Source organism: Oculina patagonica, chromosome 10 (assembly GCF_052425735.1).
Source record: "Oculina patagonica isolate OP01 chromosome 10, crgOcupat, whole genome shotgun sequence".
Taxonomy (NCBI): Eukaryota; Metazoa; Cnidaria; class Anthozoa; order Scleractinia; family Oculinidae; genus Oculina; species Oculina patagonica.
In genome coordinates this window covers 11,275,810-11,290,203 of record NC_135767.1, presented here as the reverse complement: position 1 = coordinate 11,290,203, position 14,394 = coordinate 11,275,810, and the positions used below count along the sequence as shown (strand labels likewise).

Below are 14,394 nucleotides of genomic sequence, written 5' to 3'. Positions count from 1 at the left end.
AGAACCTGCTTTGCCAAACTCTGAAAAAAGAAGGTCTTACACGCGGGTTTTTACTGTATTCTAGCCAAACGTGAATTAAATTGTTGTTGCTGTTGTTTTGAACAATTTTTTCCACTTTCATTTTAAAGGTGCTCTGGTCTGGTAACATTTTTTAAGAAGGTATGTATTCTTGCTGTTTGCTGTCTGCAGTCAATTGATAAACAAAAGAGATTCGTTACTTGTACAACAAGATGTTTATGGATTTCTTTTTGAAGAATTTGTTTTTAGACTATGGTGACTGAGGATTAACTTTAATTCCTTTAAGTTTCACGCTGGCAAAATTATTTTGACGTAAGACCGATTTCTTATAACTAGATTTAAAGGAAATGTATGGAATATTAATCTACTAAGAATCTTAGTACTAAAAAGGGTTAGCAATGTTATCAAAATATACCTGTTGTTAAAGGGACTATGTCACGGCTAAGTTAATCTTATGTTATTAAATTTGCCAAATATTCGCTATGAAACTAAATGTTTAAAAAGAAATTAATTCTTTGATACTAAATGACAAAACCATAGCTTCCTTGCAGCTAAATGTGTCTCCCGGGCGTCATAAATTAAAGTTACAAGCAGACAAGATTAACTTTGAAAACTGTTCCGCCGGACCAAATTTCAAAAGCCCACATCGCAATCCGTTTCAATCTTCGACACTTTTGGCCATCCGTATCTTCTTTTGCATTTGGTGTGTTATTTAAATATTCCTTCACTGTTTTAAGAGGTTATTTTATACATTTAAACGGCAAATTTGATGGTCATTTCCTATGCCTAAGTTTGGCTAAAATCCGTGACACGGTCCCTTTAACCGACTACTCATCATTTTATTTACAGATGCCGTGGATTGTGGTGAAACAAAGTGTCATTTCTGACAAAAGTCATGGATTTTTTTTCTTTTGTACTCTCATACCAAAACTTGTAAGCTGGCACAATTGTTAAACTGAATTTCTCACTGTTAGTTTTAAACGAGAAAACTTGTTCAAATGTTTATAAAAACTGTTACTCTGATGGTAATGTAACTAAAGCTGACAAGAGAAGGCTTTCTTGTATGTGTAAAACAATACTCTATTTCCATGACAGATGACCAATCATTTTATTTTATTTCATTTTTTATGAACACAAAAATACTTGAAAATCATCTTTCTTTACTCTCTCACAGTAAAGAAATCAGACTTGAAACAAGACTTTTTATGCCCTAAGTGATTTCTGTTACTGTTTTATGGCGTTATTTATTCTGCACCGGTCTTATTCCGTTATTTCCTTCAAACAAATGCGACACTGTTTGCAAAATGTTCTAAAGAAAACTACAAGAGAAGTCAAATGCTCAAAACAATACATTGTGTTCAATATTTTTGAAAATAAAAATAAGAGTGACATCTGTGGTGTGTCTCCTCGCTAACTATTGAAAGCAGGGCCCCGTCAACTAAGAAAATCGCGTGGGTTTGGAAACGAAAGTCTTGTTCCCAGTCGCTTTTACCGTCTGGCGTCATACCACCCCGGCCGGTGCACTGGAGCGAATCGGTCTCGATCCCTGAACATTGCAACGCGTTGTGTTCTTGGGCAAGACACTCTACTTTCATGGTGCCTCTGTCCACCCAGAAGTCTATTATAAATGGGTGCTGGGACTAGCATCCCATCCAGAGGGGAATAGAAATATTCCTAGTCCCTTCATGCCAATGAAACTGGGATAAGCTCGGACCTGATAGGCAACTACGCTCGGACGCAGAGTACACCTTTTACCACCCCGGAAGCCTGGTTTTCGTCACATTTCCAACGTTAAGTCAAAAGCTTTGCTGTGTTGAGATCAGTCAAAAGACTGGCGAAACGTGCGCAAAGCGCGAAAAAAGAGTGTTAGTCTCCATTTTATTTTTCGCCTCTATCTTTTTCTGTGTGGATATGGCAATTTTGACTTCGCTTATATCTGAAAAAGTAGGTGAAAAAAGGTCCCACTACGTTTTGGACGGGTTGTCTAATATAACAATAGAGTTGATGTTCTTGTACGTTGATATGTTTATGGCCCGACTCAAGCTCAGTTTAGCCCGAGCCGCAGGCAAGGGCTGAAATGAGCTCTGAAAAGGGCCAGAAACATTTACGCACAAGAACATCAACTCCATTACGACGTTTATTTCTGACTGAAAAGAAACAGTTCAGCTTTGGACTTTGGTCGCTCGGTTTTACTAAGCTTTTTCAAGCTCATTGTTGATAATGATTTCTGGTTTAGTAAGAAAGGCGCGCCATTAGAGTGCCTTTTAAGGTCGATTAAGAGTACTTTTGATGGCTTTAATTAAGAAAGAGCAATTAATTAAGTCATTAGTAAGGCAGGTAATTGCCAATTACCTCTGATTTTGGTTATTAACATTCATGACGTCACGTTCAAGTTTAGTATTCATTCGGAATATTTTCGCAGTTATTTTGCAGCGATGGTTTACCTTCGAAAATGACATGAGAGTGATTTGGATCGTTTTGTTTGCGTTTTCATTTGCCTTCCTTGCACAAGGTTAGTAATCATTTAGTGTCTTTTGTAACGAACTGTTAGTTTTCGTGATTTTTTAATTTCTTACCTGAGTGAAAGCGCGCGGAAGTTGACAACAAAGCGCGAGCCGCAGCTAAGAAATGCCAGATTTTTGAAACTGAAGAAGGACACTTTACTATTGTTTTATCCAGTTTTGTTGACTTGTGGAATCAAAATCGCATTGCCTGTGCTTAAAATGTAACGAAGCGCCTAGCGGATTAACCTTTTGTAGATCGGTGACCGACGGGAAAAATTGCAATAACACGCACTTATTATTTTACTAGCTCCGTGAGCGGTCAAGATGAAACGAATACTTGAGCGGTCAAGATGGAGCCATCTTGACCGCTCGGGATCGCCCGCTGTGTTCCCGCAAGCGAAAAAACTTTTTAGTTCCGTCGTCGCTACTTCAAAAAGCTTTTCCGTCGTAAATTTGAGCTATGAAAGTATTTTCCGAAACAACACAAGTATTTTCTGTCTGTTTCTAGCGAAATGGAGTCCGATAACAAAGAAATAGGTATTGAACAAACTAATTTTAACAAATTAATCAACAAATGCTAACGAACTTCGTGAATTTTATTTGCCACAACAACCACCTAATACAAAAATTAAAACGCAAAGCGACTTGAAGACATGTTATCGGTTTTTTTCGGCGGAAAAGGGAGAGAAGTCAGTGACATACCTGAAGAATAAAGACTTCGGCAAACTTGTCGTTTGTGTAAAATCTTCAAAATGGAAGAAAGCGGACGGCACGGCAAACAGGTCTGGTCGAAGATTAATATCAACGATGTAGGAAAGTTCAAGCTTTTCCCGTAAAGTGGTAAATCCCAAACGCTTTCAACAATCACAATTTCAATATTCAGCTCGTGTCAGGGCAGGTTTGCACCACAAAAGCGCCAGAAGCGAGCAAATACTCTGCAAAACGTCCAATAATCATTATCAAAAGCTGGCGGTCAGATGGAATGGACATTCTTGTTTTAAGGCTTCAAACTCAACGTTGATTCACAATTTTAGCCATTTCAATATCCTTTTGACGGTTAAAAAGAGTTCAATTTCGCTGTTGTCGCGTCGTTTTACTCAACTCGATTCATTCAAGAATTTGACAGTCGCTCGTTATACTTTTAAACCAATGAAATGATTTTAGCGCGCGCCATTGATTGTGCATGCAACTGGCTTCCATTTCTGTACTCGAAAAAAGTCAAATAATAAATCCTTTATTGACCAAGCTTGTTCGGTCAATAACCCATATTTCTTTGACACCTTTAAATATTCACTTAGCTTCCCTAAAAGTTATCACTAGTGTTCTTTCCACTTTCATTTTGTTTTGAATGTGATCTTTATTTCAATTTCAGTTTACCCCTCGCCTTCAAATCTTCAAGAGAATATGCTCTTGGAATATTGTATTCGGCAGAAATAGGTACATTATTTTAAAAGGTTTATTTCAAAAAACAAAAAAGGTGAAGTAGCTATTTCAATTTTAAAGGGCATAATGTGAACAATTAACAGTTACTGGACGAGGTTGAGCAAAATCTCTTGATTCGTCAGTGGCGAACAGATCTTCGTCTTAGGCAAATATTTGATCCGCGAGACACTAACAGATCACGATATTTTGCAAAAACTAAACGAATTCAATAATTTTTTTATCATTCGATCAATGAATTTGTTTTGCACAAGTACCTTCGAAAACGGCGATGAAACCGTAGTATTTCTTGCTGAATAACGTCAGTCGAAAACGTAACTTCGATAATACGAGCTGGTCTTCATCCAATTCTCTTTCTTTCATGCAGATATTGCCGAAATACGATAAGACGAATTTCCATTGTCTTCTTTGTAGTTAATTTTGCTATTTTTCGGGCCTGGTAGAAAAATCCACGACCTCTCTTTTTCATCTCTGTTAAACGAGCTGATATTTTTCTCGGAAGTGGAAACAACTACGCATGAACAACCACGCATGAGCAGAATATTATTTGTAGCAAAATCACTGACAGGCGTTAATGCGCATAAGCAGACCATTATTTGTAGGCAGTTATTTGCAGATCACGTGTTGGGCTCTCGGCCAATGATAAGGAAGGAAAAATGCATGGAATGATAATAGACTTTATCTTTGTTCAAACGTTATATATGTCAGGGGAGTATGATGTTGTTCACAAACGATGATAGAATTTTCTCAGACCGAAAACATTTTTTTCCTTTATAGCGGAGCTCCCAGCGGCCGAAGGGCCGCAGAGCAGAGCCCCATACCCATACCCATAAAAAATTAACAGACCCGTGCTTTTGGTTTTTCATGGTCATCATGGCTAGCGGTATGGTTCGCGGGCGCGTGCGACGATGTTGTCCCAACATGGCCTGCCATACTCCAGAAATAGGTTTTAGGTTATGGTTAACGTCAGCTTAAATATTTGATATTGGACATCCATGTCATGGTCAGTTGACAGCTGTCAAAGAAACGTATCCGCTGACCTGTATCACATGACCATATCGCGGACCCACAGAAAGAACACATCGAGGTAGAAAGCTTTTTGGAGTTTACCGCTGACCAATTAATGGTTAACATTTGATCGCGGACTCAAGTGCCTTATTTTTTCCTGTTAACGGTCGGTAAATTCGGATTAACGAAAAGGGCGAAGTAAATAATCGGGGAGCTCCGCTTTTAGGCTTGGCTAAATCTATTTAATATATATTTTTCCAGTTGTTATACAACTGATGTTGCCAATTGCTAACATACTTAACAGTTTTGCAACATGCATGTAGAACTTTAAAAATCTCTAGTCCCTTATCTGTTACTCTGCAAATTTTGTGCTCGTCAACTCCAACAGTTTGGAAGCGCGCGAAATACAACAAAGGCACTGCAAAGTTTGGAAAACTATATATAGCCAACTTAACACAGTGTCTGCAAGAATAATTTCTTTGAAGTTTTCTGTTTGTAGTGACTTTTTTTTAGTTTTAGGTGAAGTTCGATTGTTTTTGCAAATATGATATATCGTGACGTTGTACTAAAATGATTTGGTTGCATTTTAAATGTTTATATGTTATCTTAGCAACTACAGTGAACAGACTATAACTAAAATATTTGTTGTTTCTCTAGTGAATTCTGCACCATCAAGAAATCTCAAGGAGGCAAATGTTTCCCCTGCGTTTCCGTCAAAGACTGTCAAACCCAGTCCTGATGGGACGACAGATGATTTTACTGGATCTGGCTTATATGTCAACGATAAACAATCTTCTAATCGACCATCAAAGGGGACCCGAAAAGGGACTCCTTACTTGAAACACAGCTGGCACCGTTCAGGTAAATATATCAACTGGCTAACTGAAAAGCTTGCCAAGAAACTTGAACATAGCCGGAAGTCAAACCCGAAGCAATATGCTTCTTTAAAAAGGATATATCAGAAAGTCCTGGATCGTTACTTATCTAAAGTGAAACAATCCCGTACAGAATCAGAGCCATATGTACTTACACCATCCAATAATGAATGGAGCGCTGGTGCTTCTGTTGGACTAACACCTCCTGATACTGAGTGGGGGCCCCCCGCTCTGGTGCACCTGAAGACGAGGAACCTGAATCTGAAACAGATGAACTAACGCCATCTGACAGTGAGAAAGAATTTAGTGCCCCTGAAGATGTGGAACCTGAATCAGAAACAAATGAACTATCACCATCTGACAGTGAGCAATACTCTAGTGCCCCTGAAGATAAGGAATCTGAATCAGAAACAGGTGAACTATCACCACCTGACCCTGAGAAGAACTCTGGTGCTCCTGAAGATGTGGAACCTGAATCAGAAACAGATGAACTATCACCACCTGACAGTGAGAAAGAATTTAGTGCCCCTGAAGATGAGGGATCTGAATCAGAAACAGATGAACTATCACCATCTGACACTGAGTGGGACTCTAGTGCCCCTGAAGATGAGGAAACTGAATCAGAAACAGATGAACTATCACCATCTTACACTGAGTGGGACTCAAGTGCCCCTGAAGATGAGGAACCTGAATCAGAAACAGACGAACAATCACCATCTGACAGTGAGCAAGACTCTGGTGCCCCTGAAGATGAAAAATCTGAATCAGAAACAGATGAACAATCACCATCTGACACTAAGTGGGACTCTGGTGCACCTGAAGATGAGGAACCTGAATCAGAAACAGATGAACGATCACCATCTGACAGTGAGACAGAATTTAGTGCCCCTGAAGATGTGGAATCTGAATCAGAGACAGATGAACAATCACCATCTGACAGTGAGAAAGAATTTAGCGCCCCTGAAGATGAGGAACCTGAATCAGAAACAGATGAACAATCGCCATCTGACAGTGAGGAAGAATTTGGTGTCCCTGCAGATGAGGAATCTGAATCAGAAAGAGATGACCTATCACCATCTGACAGTGAGAAAGAATTTAGTGCCCCTGAAGATGAGAAATCTGAATCAGAAAGAGATTACCTATCACCATCTGACAGTGAGAAAGAATTTAGTGCCCTTGAAGATGAGGAATCTGAATCAGAAAGAGATGACCTATCACCATCTGACAGTGAGAAAGAATTTAGGTTCCCTGAAGATGTGGAATCTGAAGCAGATGAACTATCACTATCTGAAACTGACTGGAGCTCTGGTGCACCTAAAGATGAGGAACATGAACCACAAACTGATGAACAATCACCATCTGACCGTGAGTGGAGCACTGGTGCACCTGAAGATGAGGAACCTGCAGATATGGGACGTGAGACAGAAACAAATATGCATTCAGCAGCTCACGAGGAGAGGAGTAATCGTGCTGCTCCAGAAGCACCTGGATCGAAACGACTGAGGTCACCACGGTCTCAAGTCACCCCAGAATCAGTTTCTTCAGCAAGTAATAAAGTACGACAACATCTTACCATAGAAAAGATGAAGGAGGCATTGCACCTGAATGTAGCTAATAATAAAGATACTGAATATATGACGCAGCCTTCTGTCAAAGGCAAGGAATTCGAACCAAAAGAAGCAAATGGTTTTCAACGAAAAAACTCTAAGAAAAAAGCAAACATGCTGTCATCATCTGGTTCTCGTTGGAGGGGTGTCTCTATGGCACAAGGCACAGATCGGGATTTAAATGTCAATATTCATCTGAATTTAAATGACAGAAATGGCCGTGTTCATATCGAGAAAACAAAAACGGAAAAGTCACAGCAAGAAAGTTCAGGATCTGTCGTCACTGCTGTCACTACTTTGTTTGTCCTGGGAATATTGCTGGTGGTGCTACTAATGGCTGCCTTTTTCGTGTTCGCATGGTAAGCTAATATTTTGTATTGTAGGGGTGGATTTAGAGAGTTAAAGAGGAGCGAGGGGGTAGGGGGTAGGGATGACTAAATTTCTAGTCACAGATTTTCCTGAAATGTTGGATGTAGTAATTTAGACAATCTACATGTCATAAATGTCGCTGCACTCTTTACCTTGCAAGGGGCGAGTTGGTGCTTTCGCCGGAACTGCTGAATTTCATGGGTTGGTGATGTCATTGATAAGAAAATTTTAATAATAAATAGTAAAGATGGTAAATTTTAAGCTCGGTAATTAGTAATGAAGATGAAGTATTCAACATGACACGAGCATGGGGCAAAGAAAAATTCTGAGTCCTCGACGGGAATCGAACCCATGGCCTCCCAGATACCGGTTGGGCGCTCTAACCAACTGAGCTAGCTACGAGAGGTGGGCCATTTTACTAGGTTGATAAGTGACACGCGTCCTGCATACTGCTAGGATCAGCAATGTCGAATTCATCAAGTTTGTAGTAAATAATAAAGATGGTAAATTTTAAGCTCGGTAATAAATAATGAAGATGAAGTATTCAACATGACACGAGCATGGGGCAAAGAAAAATTTTTCTTTGTCCCACGCTCGTGTCATGTTGAATACTTCATCTTCATTAAGAAAATTTTATATTATAAACCACAATGATCCTTCACATCATGTATTTCATTGGTGAAAGCGGAAACTTGTCAAGACAAACTTGTTATGAAATTAACCCTCGGACGTACAAGCAAACTCATACCCCCACCATCGTACAGGGGGGGGGGGGTGGATGGAACCCCTCCCCGGAGTTTTCGTCATATTAAGGCGTAGCGAAAATATTTTTCACTGAGAAGAAAGCCCTTAGCTTGCTCTACAAGATGACATAATTTTAATTGGCTGTGACGTCATATGACTTCACGTGACGTCATAAGAGCCGCCATCTTGGATCCGCCAACTTGGATTTCAACATTTTCTTAGAAAGTCACAAAATAACGGAAATTGATGCAAAATCAAGCCAGAACGCTTATGGAATGTAAAAATAAACAACTTTTGCACTTCTGTTTAAAAAAACTGGAAAAAATCAAGAAAAATGTTAAAAATGACGATTTTTGGCAAGACCTGCCTGTATTTATGATGTTGCCATGGCAACGTCAAATACCATGGAGACATGGTTGACATATCAAAATTTCCGCAAAGGATGTATGAACAGCTACTGAAAGTTTCAGCATTGTAGAGTAAACCCTTTTTTTTTGTACGTCCGAGGGTTAAACATAATAAAAATTTGATAAGGACTACTTGCCCCCTTTGAAACAACTTCGTGCTATCAATTTCAGCTATGTCTATTCCTAGACAAAATTATTCTTCAAATTTTTAATTCTTCCTCCAAAGTAAATGCATTATTTATGCCGCAAATGTTCATTTATCTTTTAATGGCACATTTTTGTCGCTTTGTGACTTTTATACTGTTCGCTGCCCACGTCTTAAACTCGTTCGATGCCGATCAGTAGTGGCCGTTATATCGCATTTCCAGGAAATTTGACAGAAAAAATTGCTTCTTTCCTATAAAACTAAAAAATGTTAATGAACAAAAAAAACTGATGGTTTCCCGTGTATAAATAAAGTTTTTACATTACATTACATTACAAATTGGTATAAAAAATTTCGGTGTTCGATGCGAAAGAAATATTTTAGAGTGGCTCGAAAAATGCCCATTTTTCAAATTTTCCGGACGTTGCGGCGAGCCCGAAGGGGCCAAATATTTAATGGCTCCTTATCGGCCAGAAAAATTATTTTGAATCAAACTAAACCTGTTTTAGTTCAAGTCTCGGTAAACTGTTCCAGTTAGTAGATCGAGTTTCCATTTTTTGTTGTTGTCGGATGCGAATTTGAGTGGGCGGTTTTTAGAAAGACAGCCTTTTAAGTGTTCCCACTGTACATTGCATGGTAATTGATGCAATTGCTATTTTCTACACAGGCCAATAAGAAAGTATTTTGAAAAGCTATCTAAGCGAAACGAGGATATTGATGTGGAATCTGGGCGGCGTGATGATTATGAGCTAACCAGCATCAGAGTTGACAGAAGTCATCCTCCAGTGAGTCAACCCACCCCCACTTACCTTCCCCGTCAGCAGGAACCAACCTCATCAGGTTATCAAGCTCAAGGTACAGAATTAGGGTCCAAATTAATTACACAATGAACAGTTGAATATAGTTTTATGCATAGTTAGAGTTTTGTGTTAGGTTACAATATGTAGTTACTGACAGTTTACCCTCGTTATTTTTATAATGCCAGTAAATATTGTGTTAAATTAATAGCTGGAAAATGCCTGATTTCCTCTATGGCGCATGCTAGCAGGGAATTATGGTAGTTGTATTGATCGTTGCGAAGTCTTGCGCATTGTTTGATGGATGCAACTACCATGATTCCCTGCAGGTGCGCGCCGTAGAAGGAATCGGGCATTGACTGATAATTCTACAATTGTTATAGCCTCTCGAGCCCCTAAAAAAGACTGCGTGGGCGGCTACGACTTTTATGTACACCTCTGAATGACCTCTTTTCAACAACAACAAATTAAAAACAAGAACAAAGAACCGTTCATCTGACAACTATCGCCTAACCGAAGGCTGGTTGCTTTAAGAGGCGGTCTTAAACTAAAAACCAATGAAGGATCGACCTTTTGGGCTATTGTATTAATGGGGATGCCTTATTAACGAGATGGCCGTAAGGCATGGTTCTTCTGTATAGGTCAAGGCAAAATATTTTTAATACATATTTTTGTGTTTCTTTAACACAATATGCCAGTTATACAGCTGTAACCTAAAAGATGAATCTACATTTGTAATTCTTTTGTTTTTTTTTCTGCTTGTTTATACCAATGTGCTTTTTTAGCAGGTCAGGTTGTGACAGGCAATGGACGCAATGCAGTTGTTTGTAACTGGCAGCCTGAAGTGCCCAGAATGATGAAACAGAAGCAACCTCCGACAAAAAGAAAATTAAGACAAAAGAAGATGTTATTAATGATGATAAAAAGAGAGACTCGCGAAATGCCGAGAGGAGGAAGATAATTAAACAGCAAACATCCCAAAGAAGAGGCTCGCTTGCTGACAGCATAAATGTTGCCAAATCAGTTATTGACGGCTGTACCAAGAACAAGCAATTTGAGAAGAAGGCTTCTGAACGGCGGCGTGTGATCAAACAGTGTACTTCAGCACATGGGTCGCCAACTGGTGAGAATAAACGGTGCATGTCTTTTGCCGAGGAGCTTCAAACTGGTCGCTCCGTGATAACACCAGACCAGGATCACACAAAAAGCGTGGAACGGTCAAAGGAGAGATGCCGCAAAATTAAGGATCAGTGCACTGGAAAGAGGAGGCAATCACTTGCAGAGGAGATTGGAGTTGCTAAGGAAGTCATTGTGGATAGTGAAAGGAAGTATGAAATACCACCAGCTGTGGTGGAAGAGGTAACTGATAAAAATCTGATTTCACATTACTAAATCAGCTAGCCAGGATTTAGGTGCCAAAACCAGAAATGGGGAGCTAAAGTTTAAGAAATTTTCGTGCAATTTTCAGTTGAAGATTACAAAAAAACTTACGCAAAACATCGCTCATAGTCTATTAGTGTCATGAACATTTTAAGGGGAAACGTGAAAGGAAATTTTCGGCTGATCACCACAACTGTTGTTGGTTTTTAAAACTACAACGATGCGATACATGTAGCAGTAGATGCACAGTCTTCTCTTCAGCCAGTATCATAATTTTCTGTTTTCAATGTTGACAGATGATTGATGAACAAGTGCCACGCGGTTGCCAGAGCTACAGCTACTCTGACATACTTGACCACCTCCTGTTCAGGAATACACAGCCTGTTCAAAGTCAAGAGGTCGATGAGTTGACAAAGTAATTGAATAATTTGTTATCATGACTAAAGCTAAGTGCAAGCCTTGTACAGTAGCGCCGCCGCTATTGGCCCCCGCGCTTATTTCTGGTTTCCCTAGCATGAGGCGTCTTAAAGTTTTTCTACAATCCCCCTCCTTCACCCCCTCCCCTCTTTGATGGAATTTTGTCCATCGCTAGACCAGATTACCATATGGCTAGAGCCTGTCAAGATATAGCTCGCATTGCACATTGTTATTATTTGGTTTGAATTTTCCCAAGAGCGCGAGTTCCCATTGGCTACTGCGAGGTCAGAACATCTAAAAATGTTACTGTTTTCCGCCAAAGTCTCTGAGTGAGCAAATTTCAAAACCTATGCGTCAGAGGGTAACAGAACAATGCACTGTTACCAAGTTATGTTGGCCGCGACATGTTGCCGCGAATGTTGACATCTAAATTAAACTGTTTCCCGCCAAAAGTCTCTGAGCGCGTAACGTTGCAAAATCCTTGACGTCAGAAGGTAACAGTACACCGTTACACTCCATTGGTCTCTATTAAACTTTCGATTGGTCAACTTCCCTCTATATACGTGGAACGGTTCAAGTAGCCGCACTGTAATTGATTTATGCTTTTCGTTGTTAGGGGGATGTCTGGACTTGAAATTGACAGCGATGAAGAAAGCATTTGATTGCGAAGGCGAAAACACCCTCATCTTGTTGTAAATTGATGATATATAATGTTGTGGTGAAAATACTTTTGAACTTAAAAAGGCCTTCTAAGTTTGCAACTTTATGAGATACATTTTTTTTCCAAAGAAAAAGAGAATCTGACTATCGAAAACTGTTTGCATAGACGTACTATCCACATCTCCCTTTTTTTTTTTTATCAAGGTTCGCATTTGACAGGGAAAAATTTATTGCCTTTCTTTAAGTGCTGCTATTTATCATCCCAGGAGAGAATAATCCAAAAAAGGTCTGTGTTATAACTTCGTGATTCTTATCATACAATTGCCATATTTCACTATGATTTACTCATCACTCTCTGTTGAACACCGCATTCTTATCTTATCGAAATTACCTTCTAATATGACTTATATGGCACATCTATGTATATATTTGTAAAACAAAAACGATGAAAAAAAAAATAAACATTTTTTCGACTATTTTGCTTGTTTACAAGCAGAAGTAGGAGATTAGGAGTGATGTGGGCAAAATTTGGAACATTCTTGTCTACTCTCAAGGGACTTTTTTAATTTCTCAAGGGACTGTTTTAATTTCTCAAGGGAGTTCTTTCCGCTTAGTGGGCGATGAAAGGGTCTCTTATTATTATTGCGTCAACACTTCCGATCTCGTGTTAAAGACGTGACTTGTCACATATTCCGCTGTAGGTGATGAAAGGGTCTCTCATTAGTATTGCGTCAACAATTGCGATCTCGTGTTAAAAACGTGACTTGTCTCATGTATAAACGTTATATAACAGTTATTTTTATGCGTGAGTATCTCAAATGAGATATGACACAACTAATCGAGAATGTGAGTGGTTCAGTGTTTCACAGTCTAAAGCGTTGTACTAGTACAAGCGTCTCACTCACTGAAGCCGGGCGCTAATATTTAACCTAAAATGATTAAGAACGGAAATTATCTTTTCTTTCACAAACTATTCGTCGAATACACTCCCTTTGTTCGTCTTTAAATGTTTTGTGAACAAAACTCTTGAGAGATTTTCTAAAACCTAGAAGAACTCGCTTTCTACTTCATTCCGCTCAACCTGCGCTCAACACCCGCCATGATAACAATTGTTTTTGTCTACGTGCGATATTTTTGGACCGGAAATTAGACTTGAACTCCATTAGCCGCTGTGGGTGATGAAAGGGTATCTCATTAGTATTGCGTCAACACTTGCTATCTCGTGTTACAAACGTGACTTGTCACATGTATAAACGTTATATAACAATTATTTTTATGCGTGAGTATCTCAAATCAGATATTTTCGCGACAATCGATTGCGTTAGTCACGCTTAACACGAGTGAATAATCATTTATTCGCGTTCTCAATTCAAGGGATTTCTTTTCGGTGTGGGTGAACAATGCGTCAGTCAACACTTGAAGGCAACGTATAAGTCGCGCTAATATTTAACCTAAAGGATTTGTTTTCGCGACAATCGATTGCGTTAGTCACGCTAAACACGAGTAAATAATCATTCGCGTTCTCAATTCAAGGGAGTTCTTTTCGGTGTGGGTGAACAAAGCGTCAGCCAACACTTGAAGGCAATGTATAAGTCTTTCACAGACTAAAGCGACGCTAATATGTAACCAAGAACGTAAGAACGCAAGTTTGGACTGGTACAAGCGTCTAACACACTAAAGGAGCGCTAATATTTAACCTAAAACGATTAAGAATGCAAATTTGTACTTTTACAAGTCTTTCACATTCGCGACAATCGATTGCGTTAGTCTCGCTAAACACGAGTAAATAATCATTTATTCGCGTTCTCAATTACTTCAATTCTAGGGATTTCTTTTCGGTGTGGGCCGGGGGTGTGGGTATATATGAAGAATGTATTGAACCGCTGAACTGTTTGTTTGCTTGTTTTCGATTGGGTTTTCTTTGGCTCCTTAATTTGCGGTTGAGTTTTGTAAACAGCGCGTTGTTGACTTCTAGGTTTCAGTTTTAATTTAGAATGTGATGTGGAAGTGTAAAGTATTCAGG

The 14,394-nt window shown here is 39.3% G+C and overlaps 2 protein-coding genes and 1 pseudogene across 5 annotated transcripts in view; all 3 read left to right on the top strand.

Annotated features, from left to right (window-relative positions):
* Nucleotides 1-1,409, top strand: part of LOC144628188 (uncharacterized) — a 36,086-nt gene extending 34,677 nt beyond the window's left edge. For all 3 annotated transcript variants that reach the window (XM_078486253.1, XM_078486252.1, XM_078486251.1), the window contains exons 8-9: nt 129-159; nt 868-1,409. In XM_078486253.1, coding sequence (XP_078342379.1) covers nt 129-155 — 27 coding nt within the window. In that variant the 3' untranslated portion in view covers nt 156-159; nt 868-1,409. The remainder of the gene's footprint in view (nt 1-128; nt 160-867) is intronic.
* Nucleotides 1,410-2,399: 990 nt separating this feature from the next.
* On the top strand, nt 2,400-6,091 carry LOC144628190 (uncharacterized; the record flags this gene model as incomplete). The annotated part of the gene is made up of 2 exons (XM_078486254.1): nt 2,400-2,530; nt 5,628-6,091. Coding segments are annotated over exons 1-2 (519 nt in total), but the record flags the coding sequence as incomplete, so codon positions are not given.
* Nucleotides 6,092-6,093: 2 nt separating this feature from the next.
* LOC144667232 (uncharacterized) lies at nt 6,094-12,835 on the top strand (annotated as a pseudogene). Its single transcript, XR_013573296.1, has 5 exons — nt 6,094-7,811; nt 9,785-9,972; nt 10,700-11,273; nt 11,591-11,709; nt 12,328-12,835. The product of XR_013573296.1 is annotated as an uncharacterized LOC144667232 (transcript).
* The last annotated feature ends 1,559 nt before the right edge of the window (nt 12,836-14,394 follow it).